Source organism: Drosophila rhopaloa, unplaced genomic scaffold, assembly GCF_018152115.1.
Source record: "Drosophila rhopaloa isolate 14029-0021.01 unplaced genomic scaffold, ASM1815211v1 contig_115, whole genome shotgun sequence".
Classification (NCBI taxonomy): Eukaryota; Metazoa; Arthropoda; class Insecta; order Diptera; family Drosophilidae; genus Drosophila; species Drosophila rhopaloa.
In genome coordinates this window covers 10,310,935-10,335,329 of record NW_025334990.1, presented here as the reverse complement: position 1 = coordinate 10,335,329, position 24,395 = coordinate 10,310,935, and the positions used below count along the sequence as shown (strand labels likewise).

General features: G+C 44.0%; 2 protein-coding genes across 2 annotated transcripts; one reads left to right on the top strand and one right to left on the bottom strand.

Annotated features, from left to right (window-relative positions):
• The first annotated feature begins 8,978 nt into the window (after nucleotides 1-8,978).
• Nucleotides 8,979-10,371, top strand: LOC108048598 (phenoloxidase-activating factor 2-like). The gene is made up of 3 exons (XM_017129367.2): nucleotides 8,979-9,173; nucleotides 9,230-10,092; nucleotides 10,329-10,371. Exons 1-3 carry the CDS (start codon nucleotides 8,979-8,981, stop codon nucleotides 10,369-10,371), a joined length of 1,101 nt encoding a protein of 366 aa, XP_016984856.2.
• A 3,071-nt stretch (nucleotides 10,372-13,442) lies between these two features.
• On the bottom strand, nucleotides 13,443-14,382 carry LOC108048599. The gene is made up of 2 exons (XM_017129368.1): nucleotides 14,186-14,382; nucleotides 13,443-14,128 (listed from the first exon to the last, which is right to left on the bottom strand). Exons 1-2 carry the CDS (start codon nucleotides 14,238-14,240, stop codon nucleotides 13,443-13,445), a joined length of 741 nt encoding a protein of 246 aa, XP_016984857.1. The 5' UTR covers nucleotides 14,241-14,382.
• Nucleotides 14,383-24,395: the final 10,013 nt, after the last annotated feature.

Sequence of the window (24,395 nt, the reverse complement as noted above, 5' to 3'; positions counted from 1 at the left end):
TTTCGGGTTTGTTTTTGAGTTCCAAATTGCTTTGCTCCCCGTCGCGTTTTCAACTGGGGTTTCAGAGTGGGCCAAGTGCACCACTCTTCTCAGCCTTCTGTAGTCCCTCAACTACCTGCTGCTTCATGAAATTTCTTTGAGGTAGTGGGAAAACACAAACATAACCCCAAAGTGGTATCAAATATGCACAAAAACGGAAAAAGGACAATGTTCTGCTGTCATCCTTTACCTTTTATTCCTTTTCCACTTTCAGCCAACCATATCAGGAGAAGTTTGAGGAAACTGGCAGATATTTGAATAAGTGACTGCCTCAATTAATTCAGTCCTGATTTTGGAGATGTCGGCAATGTTCTATCACTCAATTTTCTTTACTCTTGTAATTCCTGTCACCTTCTCTGGGGAGCAAAAGCGTGAACTGCACTTTAACTGGCATCAATTGGCATTGCTCACCCTTTTGCCCAAGTTCATCCTGCTCCTAGATATCTTCTAAAATCCCCCTTAAGCCCCCTTTTCTCTACCAGTGCCAAACTTTGCTCGTCTTTCATATCACGGTGCCGCAAACTTTGCCTGCAAAAGTTTCGCGCGCTTATAACGCTATCCTCCTTCCCCTTTTTGTTCTTCCATACCTTTCCGCTTGTAAAACCACCTCAACAAGTCTTTCCTCCGTGGCCATAATTATAAATCCTGCAATTGCGATTGTCTGAATGACTCAGCCGCACACACGTGACGATGCAACCGCAACTCATAATCGCAGGAGAGGTATGAAACGGTTTCGTGGAGAAAGTGGGAAGACAGTGGTAGCCAGGCAGAAATTGGCTGAATCTCAATGCCATGTTAGTTCCCAGCTCTCGCATTGCCAACAAAGAGGAGACACTATTTGCATAGAAGATTATGAGGATAATTAGTGTCATTAGTTGGGAGAGTGCACTCCACTCCCTTCAATCCTCCACTTCCGATCTCAGGGGAGTGCAGTTTCACCTCGTCGCTGATTAAGGGTGTTTCTGCTAATTGACCTTTGAATCAGAGATGAGAATAGCTGTTCAATTGGCACAGTCTTGGATTTCCTCTTCTCTACACTCCTTACATCCTGATTTCAGAGCAATAAAGATGGATTCCAGATGCCAAGCCACCCTTGGAAAAGAATCATTTCGAGTCCCAGAGCAGGGGAATATTAATGTGGGGATTTTTGGACTGTTTTCTATTCATTAAAAATAATTTTCTTTTGCATTAACTTTTCATTTGCAGGGAAATTTACCAGCCCACCCGCCGAAGGTTGTGGTCCACCCTGGGGTGGAGCGGATGGAAGCTGGTCCGAAGGGTGGAGACCAGGGATCGGGTGGCAAAGAAAAAGTGTGCACATCAAAGCGAAACTTGTTGAAATTGCATTTTTACGCACCCTTGAACAGGAAAGTCTTCAACGGAAAGGGGCGGGGAAAGATGGTGGCGACGAGGGAAAATGGTTCGTTGCTGGGGCAACACATCCAAATTGAACTCAGAGGCGGAAAATCTTCAACAAAAGCGCAGAAAATGTTTAATTTTATTGCTGTCGTCACTTCATTGAAAGAATACTCCCCGTTCAAGGGTTATGGAAAGGCAAAGTTCAAGGAATTCGATGTGACAATTGAGACGAAATGAGAAGACAGCTATGAACTTTGTTTACTGTTCACAGAACGACAGCGAAGAAGCCAAATAGTGCCCAACAAATAGTTGGAAGAAAAATGTACATTTCCATATGGGGAAATGCATCGAAACAATCGCAGAATAAGTTGGCTGGGATGGAAGTGTAACTAAGTCATGCAGCCGTGACGAGCCTTCCACATGAAGAAATTCCCATGGAGACCGAAAGGAAGTGGAGGATGAAAGGGAAATGAGGTGGAAGTCGAAGGGAAAATCATGCACAGGAATTTTATTTTGTGTTGGGGGAGGAGGATGAGGGTCAGTTTGTTTGATTCCCTGCTGCTTAGTAATTTTCAGATCGAAACAACCTCGGGGGTGGCAACCATCACAAATAGAGGGGGAGAAATACACCGGGGTGTTAACTGGTCGTTAAAAACATAACGAGCTTTTATAAATGGAGGGAGGAAATCTGTGAAGGGGACAGCAAGGAAGCTTAAAAGGAATCTCCGCCAGCCGGGCAAAGAAAACGGCGAGGAGCAACAAACAAAGTGGAAATTTCTTTTGAAATGTCGCTAATGAAATCCGATTTGCATGAGGGGTAAATAGGTGAAGGAGGCGGGAAAAGTGACGATGATGGGTTGTTTATAAAGTGCAATTGACAGGAAAGAGCCCACTTGCCCCATTGATCCAGAATGCATTTCAAAGCTTTGAAGGAGGAATGAGAAATAGTAGAAAACGGGTGGGAATAATTGGATACAGCGCAGCTCATTCATCCATCAATCCAGTATCCATCGCATCTGGCTGTGGATTATTTTTATGCCATCAACTAATTGAAGTGCCCTGATTTGGCAACTAGGAAACGAAGTGAAGTAGAACCTGCATAATGAGATGGAAGCATTTATGCTCCAATTACAGCTAAGTGCCGGAAAATGCTGTGACCAGCTAAGCGACGAGTGATGGAGTAGCGACCGCGAACTAGGCCAGCTTTCCGATCCTCCTCCTCGGAGTTTGCACTCCCTCTCCCAATTCCATTCCCTGGATCCATTAATCAACCTGAGGAGCAGGGAAATCGCGAGCCAAACGACAAGCACGAGGCCATTCCGCCTTGGCACGTCTACGAAATCCGTGTAACTCCCATCAGGAGGAGTGGGTTGGGTGGCGGAACTTGGCCTTGGCTCGATCTGGAGCCGGCGCCATCAATAACAAGAATTCGCGTGGAGCAACAAACGGAAAAACAAGAAAACAAACAAGGAAACGCGGACAGGGAAACAGCATGGAAAGCAGACTGAAAAAGAGGGTGGGGAAAATGGAGAGAGGGGGTGGAAATGGGGAGGTGAAAGCTACTTGCAGCTGTCAGCAAGGTGAAGGCGGGTGGTTTAGGCCCAGCGGAAATCGATTTGTGTGCGATTTGTTGTGGTTTCGGTTTACTAAGTATCCCCATATTATTCCACCTCCTCCTCAACGCCCCACCACCAACCTTTCCTTAATGGTCAACTATAATTTCGGAACTATTAATGACTGTGACATGGTCTCCGACTTCGGGGATTGTTTGTGTTTTCGTGTTCAGGGATCAATGAATTTGTCCTGTCGCACTTTGGCCTCCAACTATTAATCATAGATCCCGTGTTAGGGGAGTCCTGCTCTTGGAGTGGGTGTGTCAGTCAGTCGGTTGGCTACTAGTGCCCCAATCGAAATTTCATTAGTGGATTAGGAACCGGAACGGGACTGGACTTACCCATCAGTTTCATCACCTCGTGGTGGCTGATGAAAATGTTCAGATAGCCGCTGACCGAAGGGGTCCGCCAAGTGGACATCAGGCATAGAAGTAGGAGTGGGAGGGGCGGGGGGAAGCGGCCCATGGTGGAGCGGTCTTTGGTTTAGTGGGTGCTGCGAGGAGTCGATAAATTGTCAGAGCATGTGTCGCCGCAAGTGGCGAACATTTCCACAGCCCCACTTCGTCCTGCTCCCTTTTCCGGATCCTTCCCTTTGACAGCCAATCTCAATGTGAAGCCATTGAGGCGTAAATTTAAAGTGGGAGTTCGGGGGCGGAGTTTTCCGGGGTGAAGTTGTCCTGGTGCTGATTTTAATTCGGCTGCCAGTGGATCCTGCCTTGGTGATGGTTGTCAGTTGCTGGTGCCACAAACACAGGGCTCAGAAAAGATCCCAAGCTCTCGAATAAGCGTTAAAATCAAATTCCAACTGCTGCTAACTGTTCCGGTTGGAAGTGGGAGAGAGACAGCAAGAGAGACGGTTTGTCTACCAAATTTGGGAACTTTTCAGCCTCGGCTTCCGCTGGCTGTTCCTCTTTTTCCCCTTTGAGCGGACTGTTTCAGACCAACTTTTCCAGTTTTATTTTGCTGCGGTTGCTGTTGCTGTTTTTGCTGCCTTCCTCTGATTCTGCCACTCCTGGAGTTCTTCCTCCTCTGGCTGTATGCATCAGTGTGTCCAAATTTGGCCCAGACTGAGTTTTGGTTGGCTTTTATTGGCTGAGCTCCTGTCAACTGGTCCTGCTCTCCTCCTCCTCCTCCTCCTCCTCCTCCTCCTCCTCCTCCACTCCTTCTCCTCTCACCTCTTTTCTCCTCTCTCGTGTGTTGTTTTGTGGCTATCGCCTGTCACTTTGTCCACTTTTCTGCTGCTGGTCACTCCACACTCCTTTCTTCTCTCTCCTCTCTCCTTTCACCTTTCTCCCTTACACTCTGTTCAATTTTATCTTCGTTAAAGTCCAGTTCCTGTTGAGTAGAAAGTGATTTACTTTAGTGCAAATCAGACTGCAGTTTTAAAAAGAAAAAAAGTTGACAAAGGAATATGCGTTTACGAGGATGGGAAGTTTCCAATTGGAGCATTATGGGATTAAGGGATTAAGAAGTGTGAGTCAGTATGTGCGATGTAATTTGTAAAATCAAAATAAAAAGTTTCTCTCATGCAAAAGTAATTAGAAAGTTGCAAAAAGATTAACAGCTTAGGGTTTCCAGAAGAGATCCAACCAAACTTATTCTGAATTAACTTACTCACATCGCATTTGAGTTGGTGGTTGAAAATGGCTGGTGCTTTAATAAATTTGAGGCAATATTTATGTGTTTGTTTGGCATAAATTATGAACTGGAAAAAGGAAACAACTTTGGCTTTCGAAATGTTTGTGGTTCAAGTGGTTCAGATGGTTTTCCCCCTGCTCATTGTTGTTTGGTCTACGTGTTTATTCAGCTGCTCCCCCCACTTCTCCCTTTATCCTTGGTGGTTGCGTGTGCAGGTAGCCCGAATGGAATGCCAACTGCAGTGGGCGGAGGGAGGTGGGTCAAAGTGCAAGGGGCGGTGGGGATCGTGGGCATGGCAATGGAACCAGGACAGTCGAGTGCTCCCAAAATGAAATTGTTGCCAAGAAGCAGTCGAAACTGCTTCAATCTCCATGGTAAACTCATTCTCAACTTGGCTTCTGCTTTTGCCCAATACTCTTTTCGCTTTTCCATTTTCTGGCCGCAATAAAAATCGAAATCAGAAAAGTTTGTTGCCTTCGTTTTCGATTTTTCTTTTTGCGTGGAAACATTTTTGGAATTTTAAAGTTTAACCAACAGAAGATAGTTTTCTAGCGGATGAAAGCTATTTCCGAGCCAAGCCAAAGAATGCTGCGGTCTTTTTAATTAAACTTATCTGCGCCCAAAAGAGTGCCGCAGGATGGAAAGTTAGTCACTTGATTAAGGGCCAGATCATCAGCATCACCAGCCATCTTTCACTACAGCCCTTATCATCTTGAAAAGGAGCAAAAGCATTCGCATCTGCAGAAGGAGAACAACTCTTGGTACACGAATCCCTAGGCTTTCAAAGTCATTCAGCGAGTGCATTAATAATTCAAAAGACAAATAAACCCATGTGATTGTGTGTGCTTGGTCGTGTTTTCTGAAGGGGAATCACTGTAACTGATTCAAATGGAGCAGCAGACAAACAGCCAGTGGGGTGCACTTGAAGAAGTGAGGAAATAATAATGATGGGGAGGGGGGGTTGAGCACAACCCTTATGACAGTCATCATCTTAGTCGATAACATATTAACTACATCAACTCAATCATAATCAGGGAAAGTAGCTGCAGTGGCAAATGGAGTTTCCGCTGAGAGGTTTCCGCTTAGTCACACGTATCATCCGTCAGACTGCCACGCCTCCAAGTCCCCGAACTCCAACTCCATCGGAAAGTGACAAATTGAGCATTTTCCATTGTCTCCGGAACCGAACGAAGCTTGAGATGCGATGAGCAGAAGATGAGCCTTGAATGGATGAGGTGGAATGGGAAAACTTTTCAATTACTTGCAAGGAGCAGAGCAGAAACGGAAAATTGACTGAGGGAAGAGCCTGAGGAGTAATGAATAATAATCTGTTCTCCCCCAGCTCCATCCCAATGCCAATTCATCATTAAGGAATCCATGGAAAGACACGTTCTCCTGCTTTTCCTTGGACATTTTCATGCTGGAACAATATTTACTCTGCGCTGCTGAGATTGCCGGCTCTCGACTTGGCCCACTCATTCCCCTGCAATTAAAAGGCCATCGATGGACTGGCCTCTGGCCTCCATGTTTCAATTACAAAGTGGCTTTCACTTCTAATTGAATCGTAAGCTTGCCTCGATTCGGGCTCATACTTTATTCCACCTCAGCACTCTATTTTGTTTGCATTTAGTTTTCCTCGACGGCTACTCCAAAGGCTGGTTTGGGTTAATGAACTTTGACTCTATAACTGTTTATTTTGAGAACTTAAGTTTTTCCCACCAACAAAATCACGCTTTCTTAAGCCTTGGTTTAGGGAAAATTCTTACAAGAATTGATTAAAACTGCTGATATGAAACCATATATTCTATGATAATCTTCACAGCTTTAATGTATCGTGTTCAAAATAGAATAATGGAAATCTTCCTGCCTTAATGCTATTCAATAAGTTAAAACCCCTTAAATTTAAATAGAAATTCTGTAAACATTTAAATTCCATAGGGACCAAGTTATAAAAATGGCATTTATGGTCAATTGGTAATTCGATGATCAGCGATAACATTTTTTTAATATTTTGCTTCCCAGTCTCAGTCATAAATTTCCCATTCGATAGAAATCTGTTTCAACAAACAACATTGCTGTTGAACAAGCTGCTCTCCAATGAACGGAACAACAAACACCTAACAAAAATTAATTGTCTGTACAAATTAGCTCTGAGAACAAAAATATCCATCCCTCCTCATTCCACTCGACAAAGCATTTGCAATCATTTTCCATTTACAGGGACAACAAAAGCAAATGTCGCTCGTTATTTTTAATCAGCTATCAAAATTTATAGCTGAAAATTTGTCTGGCCAGTGGGCAGGTGTTTTGCTCTTGGTCCATTTGTCCATTGGTCCTTTTCCATTACCCGCCTGCATTACAGGTTCATTATAATGTGCGCAGCGGAATATTTTACGCGAATTTAATAAACTCGGGGAATTGGGCAGGAGCATTAAAGCTAATGGAAAATTTCGGCCTCCAGCTGATATGGTATGTTAGTTATTCGTATTTGGGGATGTGTCAGTTCAGATAGCCGTTTGAATATTTAATGGGGAACTGTTCGAACTCAATGAGAGTGTGTGATTATATCTCAACTGCGGGTTGTTTCTCCACTCAGGCATAATCATTGATTTATGGCCATCGAAATAAACTTTTTTTGTGGTAGTTGTGGTTAAAAAAAAATACAAGAATAGCTTTCCCTACTCATTTCCAGACCTTTAAGAACCATGACTAATATTTGGGTATTTTTTTTAACAAAAAACTATATAGAACACGTTTAAGGGCCAAAGTTGTAAGGACAAAAATCATAGGACACATTAAGGGCCTGACATAATTCAAGTACTCAGATTATTGTTCGCTTGTTGTTGTTGTTGCTACCGCTTATGGGCCGAAAGCACTTAGTGGCCATTCAATCAACGAGCCACTAAGTGAAGAAAGTGGACTCTGCGATGGGCGGAAGGTCTCCACTGAAAAGTGTTCGAGCGGAACATCAAATTTGCATAATATTCTTTTATGGCTTATGTTTTGCGGTCGCGAAACTTGAACCGCATCAAGGTTATGGGGGTGAACGGGGATTATGGGGGAGTGGGGACTGTTTGAGGGTTCGTTGGCTGGCATTTATTGAGTGGCTCTTAATCCCCGGCATATTTCAATTAGTGTCAACTTTTTGATTTTATGTAAACACAAGCGGACGCAGCACAACTTTACAGGCCCTCGTTTTCCCCTCCCACTTTGTTGCTGCTCTAATCAGAGTACCCACACGCACACACACACACACACACACACACACACACACACACACACACACACACACACACACACACACACACACACACACACACACACACACACACACACATCAACCCGCAAATACGTACATACACATAAGTGTTGGTCACGCAATCCTGCGGTTGTGGAATTGTGTGCGATTGTAAATGTGTGTACTACACGGCGTATGAGTGTTTATTTTACAGTTGAAGACTTCGCAAGCCATTCTACCCAAAATACATGAAGTGGGTAAGCCGGTTGTTTTCAAAGAGCCTCGAAAACTTTATTATATTTCTTTAATATTTTCTATATGGCAGATTTAAAAACTAACATATGTATATACACTGTTTTCAAGAAAATTTTGAGGCACTAATTTATGGAACTAATTTTATACATATGTAAAAAACAAATATTTATATTTCGCGGAATATTTTGTTATTGCACTGAACGTGAAATTCCCAAAAGTGTAGAAACTCATGAATAACAAGAAAGGAAAGCTAACTTCGGGCGGAGCCGAACTTGATATACCCTAGTCAATCAGTTATATGGCGGCTATAAGATATAGTCGACCGATCCCGGCCGTTCTGACTTATATTCTGCGTGCAAATGAAAGAAGGGTATGTGCCAAGTTTCAATTCGATATCTTAACTGAGAGACTAGTTCGCATAGAAATAGACAGACGGACAGACGGACATGGCTATATCAATTCAGGACGCGATCCTGATCAAGAATATATATACTTTATAGGGTCGGAGATGTCTCCTTCACTGCGTTGCACAGTTTTGATCAAAATAATAATACCCTCTGCAAGGGTATAAAAATATGTACATGCGTGAAAAAACGACGAGCACATAAAAATATATATTTGAAATTATTAGAATTCAGGTAATTCCCAAAGAAATTACTCATTATCACAGGGGTCAGAAGGCAAGCAGACAAACTTTGATTATTAGCATTAAATTTGGGGGCTTAATGAATTCTTAGAAGTATTTGAAATATATTCGTTAGCGATAAGAACCGGGGTGCTATAAATGATGGCAGAAATCTCACAAGACTTCAGTGTACTTCACACCAGTGGCAAGAATGGCTGGCTTCTCCGGAATAGTTCGAGTCCTCTATCTGCTCCTGTCCTTTTACCTAGTCCAGGGCCAGTTTTGTGATAGATCACAAAATCAATGCGTTCCGCAAGCACTTTGCAAAATATCGCGCCCCATATTGGGATCTGTCCAATCCGAAGGATGTCCACCCACGGAAATTTGCTGCCCCCAATTTTTGATGGTAAGGATACCTATATAGTGGGTTGAGCGAGTTCTAACAGGTGAATGCCATTGCAGACAGAAAGTAAACTTCCCAGCAACGACGTTTCACTTACTTGTGGTCAAGTCAACAAAGACGGCTTGGCTAATACAATAACGAATCAAAAAAACTTGGCCAAACAGGGCGAGCTGCCCTGGATGGTGGCTCTGGTAGATGAGAATAACCAATACTTTGGTGGTGGTTCCCTGATCTCCCCTGATGTGGTGCTTAGTGGAGCCTACATTACCGAAAACAAGACCTTGGATCAGATATTTGTGAGGGCTGGTGAATGGAGCTTCAAAATCACCACCGAGCGCTACCCGCACGTTCAAGTGGGCATCAGGAGAATTGTGCGTCATCCCGACTTTTTGAGAAACACTGGAGCTAATAATGTGGCTCTTCTGTTCCTCGAAAGACCACTGGAGCTAGCCCCCCACATCCAGACCATCTGTATGCCGCCAGCGAGTAGGAACTTCGAACTAAGTCGCTGCATCGTCAGTGGATGGGGTAAGGAGTACGCTAGAGCCAGACGATACATGAACGTCCTGAAAAAGATTGATGTGCCGGTGGTCAGGAACCCTGAGTGTCAAGCGCGAATGAAACTGGCTCATGGAGACAAGTTCGTGCTCGATGAAAGCCTTATTTGCGCCGGCGGTGAACTCGGCAAGGACTCCTGCTTTGGCGATGGTGGTTCTCCGCTTGTCTGTCCGCTGAAGGAAGATCCCGAGCGGTACGAGCAGGCGGGCATCGTCAACTGGGGAGTCGGGTGCGGACAAAAGGACACTCCGGGTGTCTACACCAGTGTGGCCAAACTACGCGGTTGGATTGATCAGGAGATCGCACGAAATCAAATGGGAAATCCACCCACAGATGGAGGTTATAACGCAAAAAGTCCCGGAAGGTATGATGTTTTCCCAGTCGATCCTGCTTCAATTATTACAAGACCAGTTCAACCAGCCAACCCAATTCATAATAATGAAGGTTATAACGCAAAAAATCCCGGAAGGTATGATGTTTTCCCAGTCGATCCTGCTTCAATTATTACAAGACCAGTTCAACCAATTAAACCAGATATCCCAATTTATAATAATGAAGGTTATAACGCAAAAAATCCACCAAGGTATGATGTTTTCCCAGTCGATCCTGCTTCAATTATTACAAGACCAGTTCAACCAATTAAACCAGATATCCCAATTTATAATAATGAAGGTTATAACGCAAAAAATCCACCAAGGTATGATGTTTTCCCAGTCGATCCTGCTTCAATTATTACAAGACCAGTTCAACCAGCCAACCCAATTCATAATAATGAAGGTTATAACGCAAAAAATCCCGGAAGGTATGATGTGTTCCCAGTCGATCCTGCTTCAATTATTACAAGACCAGTTCAACCAGCCAACCCAATTCATAATAATGAAGGTTATAACGCAAAAAATCCCGGAAGGTATGATGTTTTCTCAGTCGATCCTGCTTCAATTATTACAAGGCCAGTTGATCCAGTTAAACCAGATATCCCAATTTATAATAATGAAGGTTATAACGCCCAAAATCCACCAAGGTATGATGTTTTCCCAGTCGATCCTGCTTCAATTATTACAAGACCAGTTCAACCAGCCAACCCAATTCATAGTAATGAAGGTTATAACGCAAAAAGTCCCGGAAGGTATGATGTTTTCCCAGTCGATCCTGCTTCAATTAATACAACGCCAGTTCAACAAGTCAACCAAATTCATAATAATGAAGGTTATAACGCCCAAAATCCACTAAGTTATGATGTTTTCACAACCGATGTTAATCCAATTATTACAAGACCTGTTCAACAAGCCAACCAAATTGAACCAGATTATCAAGAAAATACTGTGAATAATAATGAATTACTCCAAACAATCAACCAAATAAAACAAGATTATTATACTGTACATAATAAGGAATTTCCCGGTATGGAATTAGTCCGAGCATAATTATCATATCTATAAAAATTTATTCTGGAACTTTTGATTATTGCAATAAAAGTCAATTTATTTATATTTCACTTTGTTTTTATTCGTCAATTAGGAAAGTCCGATTACTCAGGGGCTACTGATAAGAAATATATATAAGACCTTTCGTCTTTGCAAAAACTTATGAAATTATTATTTAGAATACTGTGTTTTATTGTCAAATTTCTGACGAAGTTCTTATCTGTTAAACACATATTTTCTTTGTTCTAATTAAAAACTAACTTAACTCATCTTGACCTCAATAGACAACTATTTCATTGTAGAGTGCAAATATTTGTTCAGGTCCTTTGTTTCTTGCAACACGGGAATAAATATTCACATGTGGCAGGGGTATGTGGGTTGAGCAAACCCTTTAGCAATCAACTCAAAACTGCTGACAAGTAATGTGGGTACCTCGCAGCCTCCTCCTTCAACTCGTTGGCATTTCTCGGGTATTTCATATCAAAGGTGTTTCATTACAGAAAGTAAACGACACGGCATCTGATGATACAAGGGTCCCCGTCCCTCTCGTCATTTCGTCTTGGCTTTAAGGTTTGACATGGAAAACCTGGTGCCGGCTCCGATGTTGTCAAAGGTCCGGAAGCCAAGCCCATCTCCGAACATCCGGACAAACCACAGTCTCGTCAGCCGCCGGCCGTCCAACTGTCGTTTGTTTACATAACATCAGCCAGGAGCCAGGATCCGAATGGAATTCGGCATCCTGTGTGGGCACATGCGCAATGTAACCTTTTTGGATTGTCTGCCTGCAACTGTTGCTTCCTTTTTTGATTGCACTGGCAACTGACACTAATCCAATTTGGTCGAATCAGCTGCGGAACCAGTTGCAATCCCAATTGGAGCCACTAATTGCGAGCAGGACACAAAGGCGTCGCCAATGGATTTAATTTGCATTCAGACCAATTGCACAACTTGGTCAAAACAATTGCCAGCAGTTAAATTGTGAGTGTGTAAATACTTTCCCTAGCGGGGAAATTCAATTACACTTGGCAGACTGTCAACGAATGTAATAAAAGTTATCGGGGCGAAACAGCAATCCTCCAAAATGTAATAAAACTTTAAAAGCTTTTGAGCACGTGTCTCAATGGCAGTTATTAAAGCGCCACCGAGTAAATTGACTGTGATTAAGCCGAGATTTCTGGGGTGGGATGAGCAAACTACACGATTGCCACCGTCTGATAAGAGACCGCTAATCCCCCAGACGTACACTTATCAGCGAAGCAAACACATCCCATGCCCATTTCCATCAACCCCTTATTAATCCACATCCTACATTACATTTATTTTCGCTCTTTTTCCCCCGACAAATGAGTGCACGAAAAAGCTGAGAAAAAAGTGGAAAACGAAAGGTTAAGCTAGTCAACCCTCGATGCAACAAATGGCAGTACTAAGGCGGATATAGAACACAATAAGCATCCACAACATAGAAGTGGAAGCACAAGTTGCAGAGCAGAGCAGTAAATAGTTGTAGGAGTTGCAGGAAGAAGGATAAACCGAAGGAAAAGCTGCAGTGGAGTGCCAAAGTTCACACCAACCCCATCAGGAAATCCGAAAAAAAGGGTGGCATAAGGATAATAATGCGAGAGTAAAAACAAATATGCGTTGATCTGCGGCAAGGACTTAACAGTGGGTATAAGGCAAGGAGAATGTGAGGCAAACAGAAAATAGAATCAAATTTCAATAAAACGTACCAAAACACAGCGAGTGAAAACTAAACGAAATGGAATCCCCTAATGCAGCATGTAAACAAAATGGGCACGTGACCAGAAAGGGAGAAGTTCGCAGGATCTGGATAAGGGAGTTCGAGTCCAAGCTCTGGACAACAAATTGCCGCACGAAAGTAATCCCGACAGCTGGCAGATTGTTGGGCCTTCATAAGATCCAGACTGCAAAGGCGCCAGAATCGCAAAATACGGAAGCACTTTCTGAGTTGGCAGACAGTCGCAAGACATTGTACCCATCAAATAGGAAGTAAAAGAGTTGGGCTAGTGCATTATTCCAGCACTGACCACTAGTTTTCTTTCTCGAGGCTCAAGTGCAACTGCAGCACTTGAATGGCTGTCAAATCAAACAAATCTTAAAAGCAATCTGAAGTGCAGTTGGCGAGGAAAAGATGAGAGATGAGTTGGCGAAATGGCCATTCTTCATTTCCGCTGCCACATTTTGCAGTTTTTTCCCTATCCTTTTTGCTCAGCTATTTTAAACCCAATCAGAACACAATTTAAAACTTATTAATAATGTAGCAAAATATAATTTATGACTTGATATTTTCCTTACTTTTGCGCTTAGGTCGCAAACTGTGCCTGATTTGTTGGCTGCTGGCATTGAACTTGTCCAGGATATTGCGTCCCAAACGGACTGAGAACTCCGCCATCTGGAGATCCTCCTGCTGTGTTTTCTGGTGCCAGGAGGGATTTTGGCCCCCCGAGGACATCCTGATCTGCTTTTCTTCAACTTCCGGAGAATAGAGCTCAACTTTCCTGCCGGAGACACCTTGGCGAGCTGTTAGCTCGAATCGGTTGGGTCCTATTCCCGGCTGGTAAACTACCAAGTACCTACTACCATCTTGAGTAGCATAAAATCTAGTCGGACAGTGCATTTCCTCGGCCAGCTGCTCCACAATCGCCTCGTGCATTGACGACATTGGACTGAAGTCGATGAATCTGCGGTCGCTGGCGAGGAATCGACGCAGTCGTCGCTGGATCAAGTCGGCCTTACGTATATGTTCCTCCATTTTTGCAACCGAAAGTTGACCCAACTGGCCGGGATTGATTTTGTCATGCATGGCACAGACCAACTGACGCAGAGTGCGATTAGGTTGCAAATAGAGCTTATTTTCTGGCAGAATATCTGGCAGGATAAAATTGTAGTTGTGCTCATTGTGGATCACACGCACCAGTCTGGATGTTGGCAATGGTACAGGGCTAACTCTCGATATATCTATAGAAAAAAGGGCTATGAGAAATATTCCGTACTGTTTAATTATAGTTAACCTACCATCAAGGTGGCTTTTCTCTGTAACTCCCAAAATCTCACCTAGTGGCTCAGACATTCTCTAATTTGTCTCAGTTGGGAAAGTTACACAGACTTCAGACTTCAAAGATTTTCACTCAGCTCAAGAAACTCAAGACAACCAACTTAAAGATATTCTAGCTTCTCAGAAGCTGAAACTTGAATTTAATAAAAACTTTTTTCCCGTCTATAAGCGAAATTGGGTTTTCTCTCTCTTCTATCGTCACAGCTGTCAATGACAGAGCACAGGACTGCAAAAGAAGAGGAAACTTTCCGAGGCACAACCCTATTTGGAAAAGGTGACAATACAGAAAAATAAATAGTGTTGCAAGTTGCTTAGCCGAAACAAAGGAGAATGCAGCTCACAATTCCTAGTGAGGTATGGGGTATTGAATGATGCATGGCTGCCTTATGGCCCAATTCGCTACCAGTCAGGATATTATTATGGCCAAGGCAAACTGAAATCAAAGTTTTAGTGCCCCGGAAAAGTCGGTCCTGCAAATTGTTGGCCGCTTTCCATGCAAATCTGCGCCTCCGGGGTGTCGGAAGCGATAGGAAACTTTCATGGCCAACAGCACAGTATCCTTGGAGAGCTGAGCCAACCACAGCAGCCAATGGACATCAACAGTCATCCTGTAGGACGCTATAGACTCGGCCAAAGAGGATAAGCATAAAAGATCCTTGTATGAGAAATAGTAAAGGATAGCCGAACTTCTTTGGTGAAAGCTTTTATTGCTCTCAGCCGTTTGCATGTGTCTCCACTTCGAATTTGGGGATTGTTTGGACAAGGCAGCTCCCCGCCGAGGAGTTTAGCCAAAGTAAATGAAGCGTGACGCTTTGTTTTCCTTTGATTTAGTTTTATGAGTCTGCATCGGATGTAATTGAATTATGCAAGTTGGCGCCGACGGCCAACGGCAGACGACTTTATTAGCCTTCGATCGTAAAGTGGGGAAAACGGGGAATTGGGGGGCCAGAAAGGGGATGATGACACAGATGAACGATAACAACAGGAGGCAGGATACAGGCGGAGTCAGATTGGTTACGCTTTTTTACCACTGACATTTGCATTTCAGATGATTTTGTTCGACTCGCGATGAAATGAATTGGAAAATATGTGGATGAGGCGGCTGATAAAGGATTCAGGATATGAGATATTCCCAGAGGAACATCCACATCCAGTGATAAGCAGCTCAATGAATGCGCAATGCGATGGCAACAGGATGGAATTCGTAATGAAATGACAGTTTGCATGCGAACAAAGCTTTACCCAGCCTAATTGACGCCAATGTGTGCCTAGAATCAAGACAAAATTGGAAAAAGGATATCCAAACTAAAACTGGAAATCTAAGAAAAATAAAAAAAAAAATTATAGTAGGTTCCCTTTCAATATTGCAACTTGGTTACTTGGGGATTTCGGTTAAATCAGTGCGGTACGAATTCCTAAAAAAAATCTAATAAAACCCCCTGAAAAGAGCTTTGCAATCTGACATAGACAGTTCCGGGTACCTCCAATTACAATTTCATGAGATGTCGTATAAGGTGAAAAAATGCAGTAGAGTGGGAAGAGAAAACTGTGCCAATCCCAGTATAAATTCCCAAAACCAAGGCCAATGACAAATTGAAATGAAATAGGATTGCTTTCCATTTTACTGGCTTTAAGCTGCGCTTGTCTTGTCAAGTTGCGTTGAGAATTGTGTTTTGTTCGACAAGGACTAAGCCTCACAAAATGAATCAGGGAAAGTTGACATTGCAGCTCACGCATCATCACGCAAGCCTACAAATGTGAGAATGTATCATAATTCGTATGGACATAAAGATGGTTTTAAAATGTTATACTAGGCTGGCTCACTGAGCAAACCGAATACAGCCATCGATTGCTGCAGTCATCAGCAATGGAACAATGCACTTAACCAGGCCCCTAGGACATGTTCGCCTTCCTTACAAACTTCTATAGCACGTCTAAAAGTTGCCTAAAAAGGCTCACGTTCTCAGCACGTGACCAAAATGTTTGGTCATACACAGGGAAAATATGAAAATGAAGAGGCGAGCTCAGCAAATAAAGGAAACGAGGAAATCAAGAGGAGGAAGTTCGGAGTCGGTAATCGGGTTGATATATTTATCCTGGCTGAAAGTTCGCACGAAGCCTCTTCAAAAATTCATCAGGAAGACGCGCACAAGTTGACTTCAGCTGAGTTGAGTTCGTGGGCGGCACCACGCCCCCTTCTTCACGCTGCTCCTTCGTCCTTCGTCCTGCGGGTGTGGACATTAACCCCAATTGGCTAAATGGCTCATTAGGTCAGTGGGGGAGTTCTTTCTAGCTCACTTCAGTGGAATTAAAGAAATGGACTCAAAAGCAGAAACAGAAACAAACGCAAGTGAATTGCACTGCTGCGTGGTCAGTTATAATTAGAGGCATTCGCCTTCGGAGCTTTACGACCGAGCGATTAGGCGAAAGGATACAAAGAATATACAGCTACCATTGGGGTGATGGGATGACCAAGGCCAAGGCCACTGTGGATACAGGATGCCTCACTCCAGCTTGGGTTCACATTCAATATTATTAATTGACAACATGGAAACATTTCGCAGGATCCTTACGAACCAGGGGAATCGTAAATATATCGCTTACAGCCCTTTGTCCAATTGGAAAGTGGCCAGAAACATGTCCTGGCTGTTTGTTTAGGAGCCGTTAAGGGAGCGGCTGTGAAAACGCATAATGTCCATGAAAAGTGTAGTCTCCTTTTTGGGCTTAACGGCATTGGGGAGTTGATTAATTGGCCATAAACCAAACGATTATCATTCTAATTTTGGGAGGAGATGGGGTGAAGAGTGCCCCCAACCCATTATATTCCAACCCAGTTGAACATCCTTTTCCCGTTTCGATGTTTCGATGCTCGAGTACCAGACATCACTGTGGATTAGCCAGGATGTGCGATGTCCTTCTGTTGCAGGGTGGGTGTTGGAGTGATTGCCACTTGTTCGCAGGGAAACATTTCTGGTGGTCTGGAGTTCCGAATTCATTTGCCTGGGCAGCGTTTACCGTTATGATTGCAGGGAAAACTTCCACGCTCCTCTCAGCTGGTGATTTTCCCTTGAAGTTGCCCCGTAATCAAGGGGATGTGGATGCGGTGGGCAGAGGGAGGGAGAGGGAGACGCCAGGCAGTAATTGCTTAATTTGATTACGTGCCGCCGTAAAAAGCAGAACAGGAAATTTGCACATACACACAACCTCCGTGCTGGGTAATGAAGTTAGGATGGATGAATGCATGGGTGAATGGATGGATGGGTGGATGGATGGGTGGATGGATATAGGAGTGGGTAGGTAAATGGGGAATACGATCCCCAACCGCAGGCCCAAAACCTCCCCTTCCAAACGGGGGCGACTTTAAACTTTATCGCAGACGGCAAACAACTTAATTCGTGTTTCGGCTGAACCTTTCGCCGCCTTCACCCGAATGTCGCAGGCCATTTGCCATAAACAACAAACAAGATGAAGCGGTCCTGGAAAAGGGGAACAATGGCGTCAAAGGATCGAAATGCGAAATGGGAAACTGTTCGCTTCGTGCGATAATTAGAAGCGCCCAGTGCACGCTCAATTAGAAGCTTGTAGCCCCACCCACGGTGGGTGTTTCAGGGCTAAGGAGAGTGGGAGGGCTACACGGAACATGGAAAGTCTTTCTCCCACCCAGCTGCACTCTCTCCCTCCCCCCAATTTTACTTACCCTGCGATGCAGACACGCGATGATCCGGAGCGGAGTACGGCGTGAATGAGTCGCTGGATGGAAAAGTGGGTGGGTGAGGTGGAACAGGGCCTGAATGTCTTAATTAACTGTTAGCTGCACTCTGCGAAATCAGCAGGCCATAAATGGTAAATGGAGCAGGGGGGAGGGGTGGGCAGAGTTATGGCCTGCTGTTTGCCTCTAAATAATGTCGAGGACGTCGTGCCTCATATTTATGATTCGCAATTATTCTACAACGTGTGGCGGCAAATCTCCGCCTTTCCCCTGAAAATTGCTCTGGAGTTGTGTTTGCAAGGGTTGAGTTATCTGATCCTGGAAACACGGAGAGTGCATAAACGTGAACACGTCGCCATCACACAGACACACATTGATACACCCACTCACGCACACTTGGCCAAACAATTCGCACACTCACCCAAAAAGGCGGGCAAATGAATTTAAGTTGTTGTTTTTTTTTTGGGGGGTTCCTTTATACAACTTTTTTATATTGGCGGCAGTCGAAAGTGTTGGCCAGACAAATGGGGCGGGGGATGGGGGGATGGCTTAGGAGCAGGAGGGCTTACTATTACATGTCACTGGGCCATAAAAAAGTTTATGTCTGACATGAGCCAAAAACAATTTGCATATTTTTCCACTGGATAACAACTTAATTTAGGATACCCATAGACATTCGGGGGCCCGGAACGCCTGCGTAGCCAACTGGAACGACGGCGGAGGAGTAATTAAGCATTGGAGTAGCGCGGCAGCCAGCCTTAAAAGGATAATGGGTGTAGGGATGTAGGGATGTGCGCCGCGAGAGCTGCCAACTGCAGGGCCACTCGGGCGGATGCGCGATTTGGCTGCCTTTCGCACCTTTGAAGCTCAGCGGGTGGCGTCGCTAGATTGAAATTGCTTTTCACATTTCACATTTCCCATTTACTTCTGTGCGCATTTTCTTTCCCTCCGCCGCATTCTTCGCTTTTCTCTGCTCGATGGCCTTTCTTTCTTTCTTTCTTTCTTTCTTTTTCCCCCTCGCTTCTGCTGCTGCAGTGGAAATGCAATTTATTTGCTGTCGCGGGCATTAAACGCGCTGCGCTGACTTTTGACTGACGCCATATTTTCCGCCACATTTGCAATATTCGCACGAGCCGAACGCTTCCACTTCCGCTTCCGCTGCCATTGCTACTGAATTTTTATGGCTTGAGCCACGCCCCCTGCCCACTACCCTCCCTCCCTTCCGCCCTCTACAGCTTTCATTTTTCAAAACTGTCAGCTGCGAATATTTCATAGTCGCTTTTTGGCATCGCACCCACTGGATTTACCCTCCTCCGGCTTTGTGCTTAGCCATCGAAGTGTGGAGTTAATGGCCAAAGCTGTGAAGTGCTCCATCGTAACCCCAGCAGTACTGAAAGAAATCCATTTGCCCTCACTTTCCAAGGCTTTAATTACGCCGGGGCAACAAGAACAACACGTGCAACGGGGTTTACAAGGGGGGGGCACGGTAAAAGCTGGCCAAGATTATGCAGCATTTTTTCATTAAGAGTGGCAGGCGAAGCGATTCGTCTGCTCCTTAGCAGTCATCAACTTGCTGCCCTGCGGCAGGATATGCGACGGAAGTGGAGCGCCAAAGACTACAGGGTCCTTTGTGAAGGAGATCCGGTTCAAAAGCAGTCATAGAGTGCGAGTGGTCGTGTTCACTGGTTTTCGTGTTCGGCTTCGACTTGAAATTAGCATAATCAACATGAAAAGGCAGTCCCAGGAATAGCAACTCACTCAGATCCCAAACCCCCCTTCTCCCAAGGATTCTCTGCTGTGGTCGAGTTTTTCGAGCGCCTTTAATTACACAGCCCTGCACAAATGATGAGTTGGCAAATTTCCACAGATCCCCAGTGGGCGTGGGCGGGCTAGGATGTCTAGATGGGCGTGGCGATGGCACAGTGACTAAGGATTTTGAGAAAATGGCCCGCAGACATGGACAAAGCCAAGGCAGGAGTCCAGACAAAGCGATTAGTGTGCTCGAGGAGTGCATGCCAAATGCTCCAGAGACCGAGGTTTCTTCCCTCAAATTGAGATAAACTTGAGATAAAGTGGGCCAGGGAATTAGGGAGGGGGTAAGGGAAGTGGAGCTGGAAAAGCCAGAGCCCCAGGCAAAACCAGAATGAATCACACGATAAAGAGATGTCAGCAATGAAACGAATTAGGACAATATGTTAAGTGCCAAACAGATGGCGATGCTCGCTCTCCATCAAACTGGCAAACCAGAACAAAGGAGCAAACTAATAAAAACTAATGAGAATGGAATCCCCATAAATCTCATTTCCTTTGCTTTTCTGCTCAACGTGCCAGCGTTGAACTATTAAAAATTCCCAGCATCAAACTGGATTGATTGCCCACTAAAGGCACAAAAAACGAGTTAAAACTTCTATCAATATATAGACTGTGTAATCCCCAGCAATTATTTATTTATAGAACAAATTCAAACTTTATATTGTCAGATAGAAATTTCATTTAATTTGCCAACTGATTGTTTCTGCTGCCCATTTATGTAGTGATAGAACGCAATAGCAGAGATGAATGAAAACAAATTCAAAATTAGGTTACCCGAAGATTTTTATTTTGTTTTAAAAGTTTTTATTTTTTTAAATAATAAATCCATTTGAAATTGTCTTTAAAACTTATTTTCTGTGTAATCTTCTGCACACTTTAGTAAATTAAATTGAAAAATGGGTTGTCAAACAGGAGACTAATCCGAATAAAAGCCGTAATATTTGACAGATTGTCCTGAAGTTTGGTAGATTGATAGATGGGCCATCCCTTTTCTTAAATTTTCAACATAACATAATGCCTTAAATGCTAATGGAAGCAAGAAGATATTTCTCCAGAAACGAAAGAACAAAAGACCATTGACTCCATGCAGATTAAGCTGTCATCTCTGGCGAAAAAGCCATAGCTTAGCTGACTGTCTGGCAAACTGACAAACTTTGCCAAATTGCTCCAATGGCCAATTGTCCGCACTTTGAGCTGGACATGCAATTAAAGTTTGTGGTTCTCGGACACTTGAGAAACGCCCGTGTGAGATGGCCAATACCCGGGGCAATTGTGCGCCACTTGGAGAACCCTCATCGCTCGTCAGACGGCAACTCGAACACTTTTAATTGTTGAACAACTTTCGAGTGGTTCGCTCGTAGTTCCATGGCTTCAATCAAAGATGCATGTAATGTTTGTTCATGAACATGAGCATGAAAATGAACATGAACATGAAAAGGATGGCAGAGGTAGTAGCACAATGCCATTCAAGGCAAATCGCTGGGGAAAATTCCGGCTAAAATATGGAGAAAGAAGAAGGCGAAGGCCGCAGCAGCAAGTCACGACAAAGTCGAAGGTAGAACCCATCTAGTGGGTTCCCACCATCACTTGTCTCCTCCCCTCACCTCCCCTCACCTCATCCAATTCCGCATTGTGAATGTAAATACATGTGCGAAAGCGACCACCTGAGAAATCAGCACGCCAGGAAAAGCACCTTGGGGTGGAGTGACTGATCCAGACAGTGCTGTCGCCCATTTGTGATATGAAAATGTTAAAAAAAAGTGTCACAAATATCTTACATTTAGAATGGAAAAACCAACCAAAGGGCGAAGACTGGAAAAAATACTAAGTACTAAGTATTTTCCGAAAATCTCCCGAAAAGCACATAAGTTTAAAGAACACATTAAATAATTTATGTGTTGAAAAGTGCAAGATATTGGTATCACTGCTTGTTTGTTTTGAACTAGGCTTACTTAAAACAATCTAATAGTAATTGTATAAGTACCAAAAAAGTGTATTTTATCAACACAAAAATTAAATCGGCTTTATAGCAATTTATTTATTTAAAGACCAGTAAAATAAAAAAACAAAATTAAACAAACATAAAAAAATATATAGTGTTTGTCAGTTTATAACTATTTATACCCGTTACTCGTAGAGTAAAAGGGTATATTGTATTCGTGCAAAAGTATGTAACAGCTAGAAGGAAGCGTTTCCGACCCTATAAAGTATATATATTCTTGATCAGGGTCACTAGCCGAGTCGATATAGCCATGTCCGTCTGTCCGTCTGTCCGTCTGTCCGTCTGTCCGTCTGTCTGTCCGTCTGTCTGTCTGTCTGTCCGTATGAACGCTGAGATCTCGGAAACTATAAAAGCTAGAAGATTGGCATTTTGCATGTAGATTTGAGCGGTTCCTACGCAGCGCAAGTTTGTTTCAAAATGGTGCCACGCCCCCTCTGACGCCCACAATCGCTTATATTTTAAAAATTTAAATATTTCGGAAAAGTAAAAATGCAGTTTTATTGTGTTTATCAATACCTATCGAAATGTAGAAGAAATTTTTCAAATCGGACCATTCGTTAAAAAGTTATGCGTGATCAAAGTTTCTATCTCCATCTCCCTCGCACTCCCTTTACCTGAGTAACGGGTATCTGATGGTCGGGGCACCCGACTATAGCGTTCTCTCTTGTTTTTACTTAAAACAATTTAATAATAAAAGTATATGTACCTAATACGGTTTTTTATTTTATTCATTCATTCACAAAATCATTTATAATTATCTCAAATCTTTTTACGTTTTGGCTTTTATATAATCTGTTAGGGAGAAATAGTAAAAAATCAAAATAAATATAGCTAAATGGGCAGCTCTGCCTCCAGCACCTTGAATGTTACCAAATCGCTTTAGCTCCGCCACAAGGAGCAATAAAAATGATACCGAAATGCCGCCCACTCATTGCGGGTGGAATGGAGGCGAGGGAGGGGATGGCGGTGGGCGATGGGGGTGTGGCACTGCCATTATGCTTGTGTATTGATCTAAAATTGAATGTAAATTGCGGCAACTCGAATGATGCACGTGGGAAAGAGCAGCTGCCTGCTGGGACGAGCACTCCAGCAGGGACTTGGCTGCATTGCCAATGTTGGGCAATGGCAGCGGGAGTCCTGCGCCTTCTCTCCCAAAACATATCCTGTCTGGACTGCGTCTGCCGCGACAGGGTGTCCTGAAGTCCCGGTGTCCCGTTGTCCCGGTGTCCCCGTGTCCTGGCTTTCTGCTAAATCATGCAACGCCCATTAAACCTCGCTCGTGCAGCCATTGCAGTCGAGTGCAGCCAGTGTCGTTGACTCGGAGACAGAGTTGTCTCATGTGGCCGGTTCACCAGCTACCAGTAGCCAATGTCCAGGGTCCTGCCACTCGTAACTCTTCCAGATAACCAGCGGCGACACTGGCCAGCATGTGTGTTCGTATGCCCACAGCGAACTGGGCCATAAAAGGCCATTACATCTTATCTTGGCCAATTGGCTTTTGGGCAAAACTCCCGATGGCCGGAGGGGGGGAATTTATGCCGGGGGCATGGGTCCCAGGCCCGGCATGCGAATAATTTAAATCAGCAGGAAAACACCTGCCGGACTTTCGGCAATGTGGCCCCAAAGGTAGCGTATGCCAATGGAATGCCAAGTACCCACGATGGGGAACCCCATCCCATCCCATCCCAATCCACTTTTATCCAGCTCAACTACGTGGAGCTACCCGCCGTATCCCGTGTCGTTCATCTCGCATATTTCGCTTGTTTATGCCTTCCATCCCTTTGCAACTGGCTTCTTTTCGCTCCGTTTCGTGGGGCTTCCTTCCGTTTTATGACTTCATATTGTGTATGGCATTGAGTTGTTGCCGGGGCTGTCGTCTCGCAGATTTTACGACCATGATGGCGCATTAAATTTTATAACTTATCAAAGGGCAAAGCTCCCCAGCCGCCCCTTTTTGCGATGTGTCAAAATCTGGAATGGCAGGAGGGAGGGGGGTGTGAATTCTGGGGGTATCGCTCGAAAGTCATTTAAATTTTGGTTAACTGTAAATTGGCTCTCTTCGCAATCCACACCCACCCCCTCCCTTACCAACGAAAATTTGGATACCACGAACGCCCCTTCCCGAAAACGTACGTTAATTGAATTTCGCGTCAAACAAAAGACTCTGCGGCTGAAATGTGGCTTGTCACACCAAAAAACCAGGCGCCGGAATCGGATGAAGGCCCATGGAACATGGAATGGGTGTGGAATCGGCAGCAAGGGACTTTCCGGGGGTACAGGCCATATGCGGATGTGTGTGGGTCTGGCTTTGACTTGATTACGACACGCGACGAAATGGGTTTGGATGACATCCACATGACACTCGGCCGGGGTGACAATTTCCCCATTTTCAAGAGCACTCGTCCCGCAGTCAAGTGGACTAGTTGAAGGACTTCACAGAAACTTTTGGACGCAACTGTACTGGTGTGGCCGGAAAATCGGAACTGATTCACAGTCAATTATTGTTTCTCTAGATTTATTTATTGTTACCTATTAATTAAATTTAATCTATTAATATATGTAATAAATATATAGATATATTTTCAAACCTGTATCCTTTGAATTTGACCTTTGTTTTACTTTATAAGTATTACTCATTTAAAAAAAA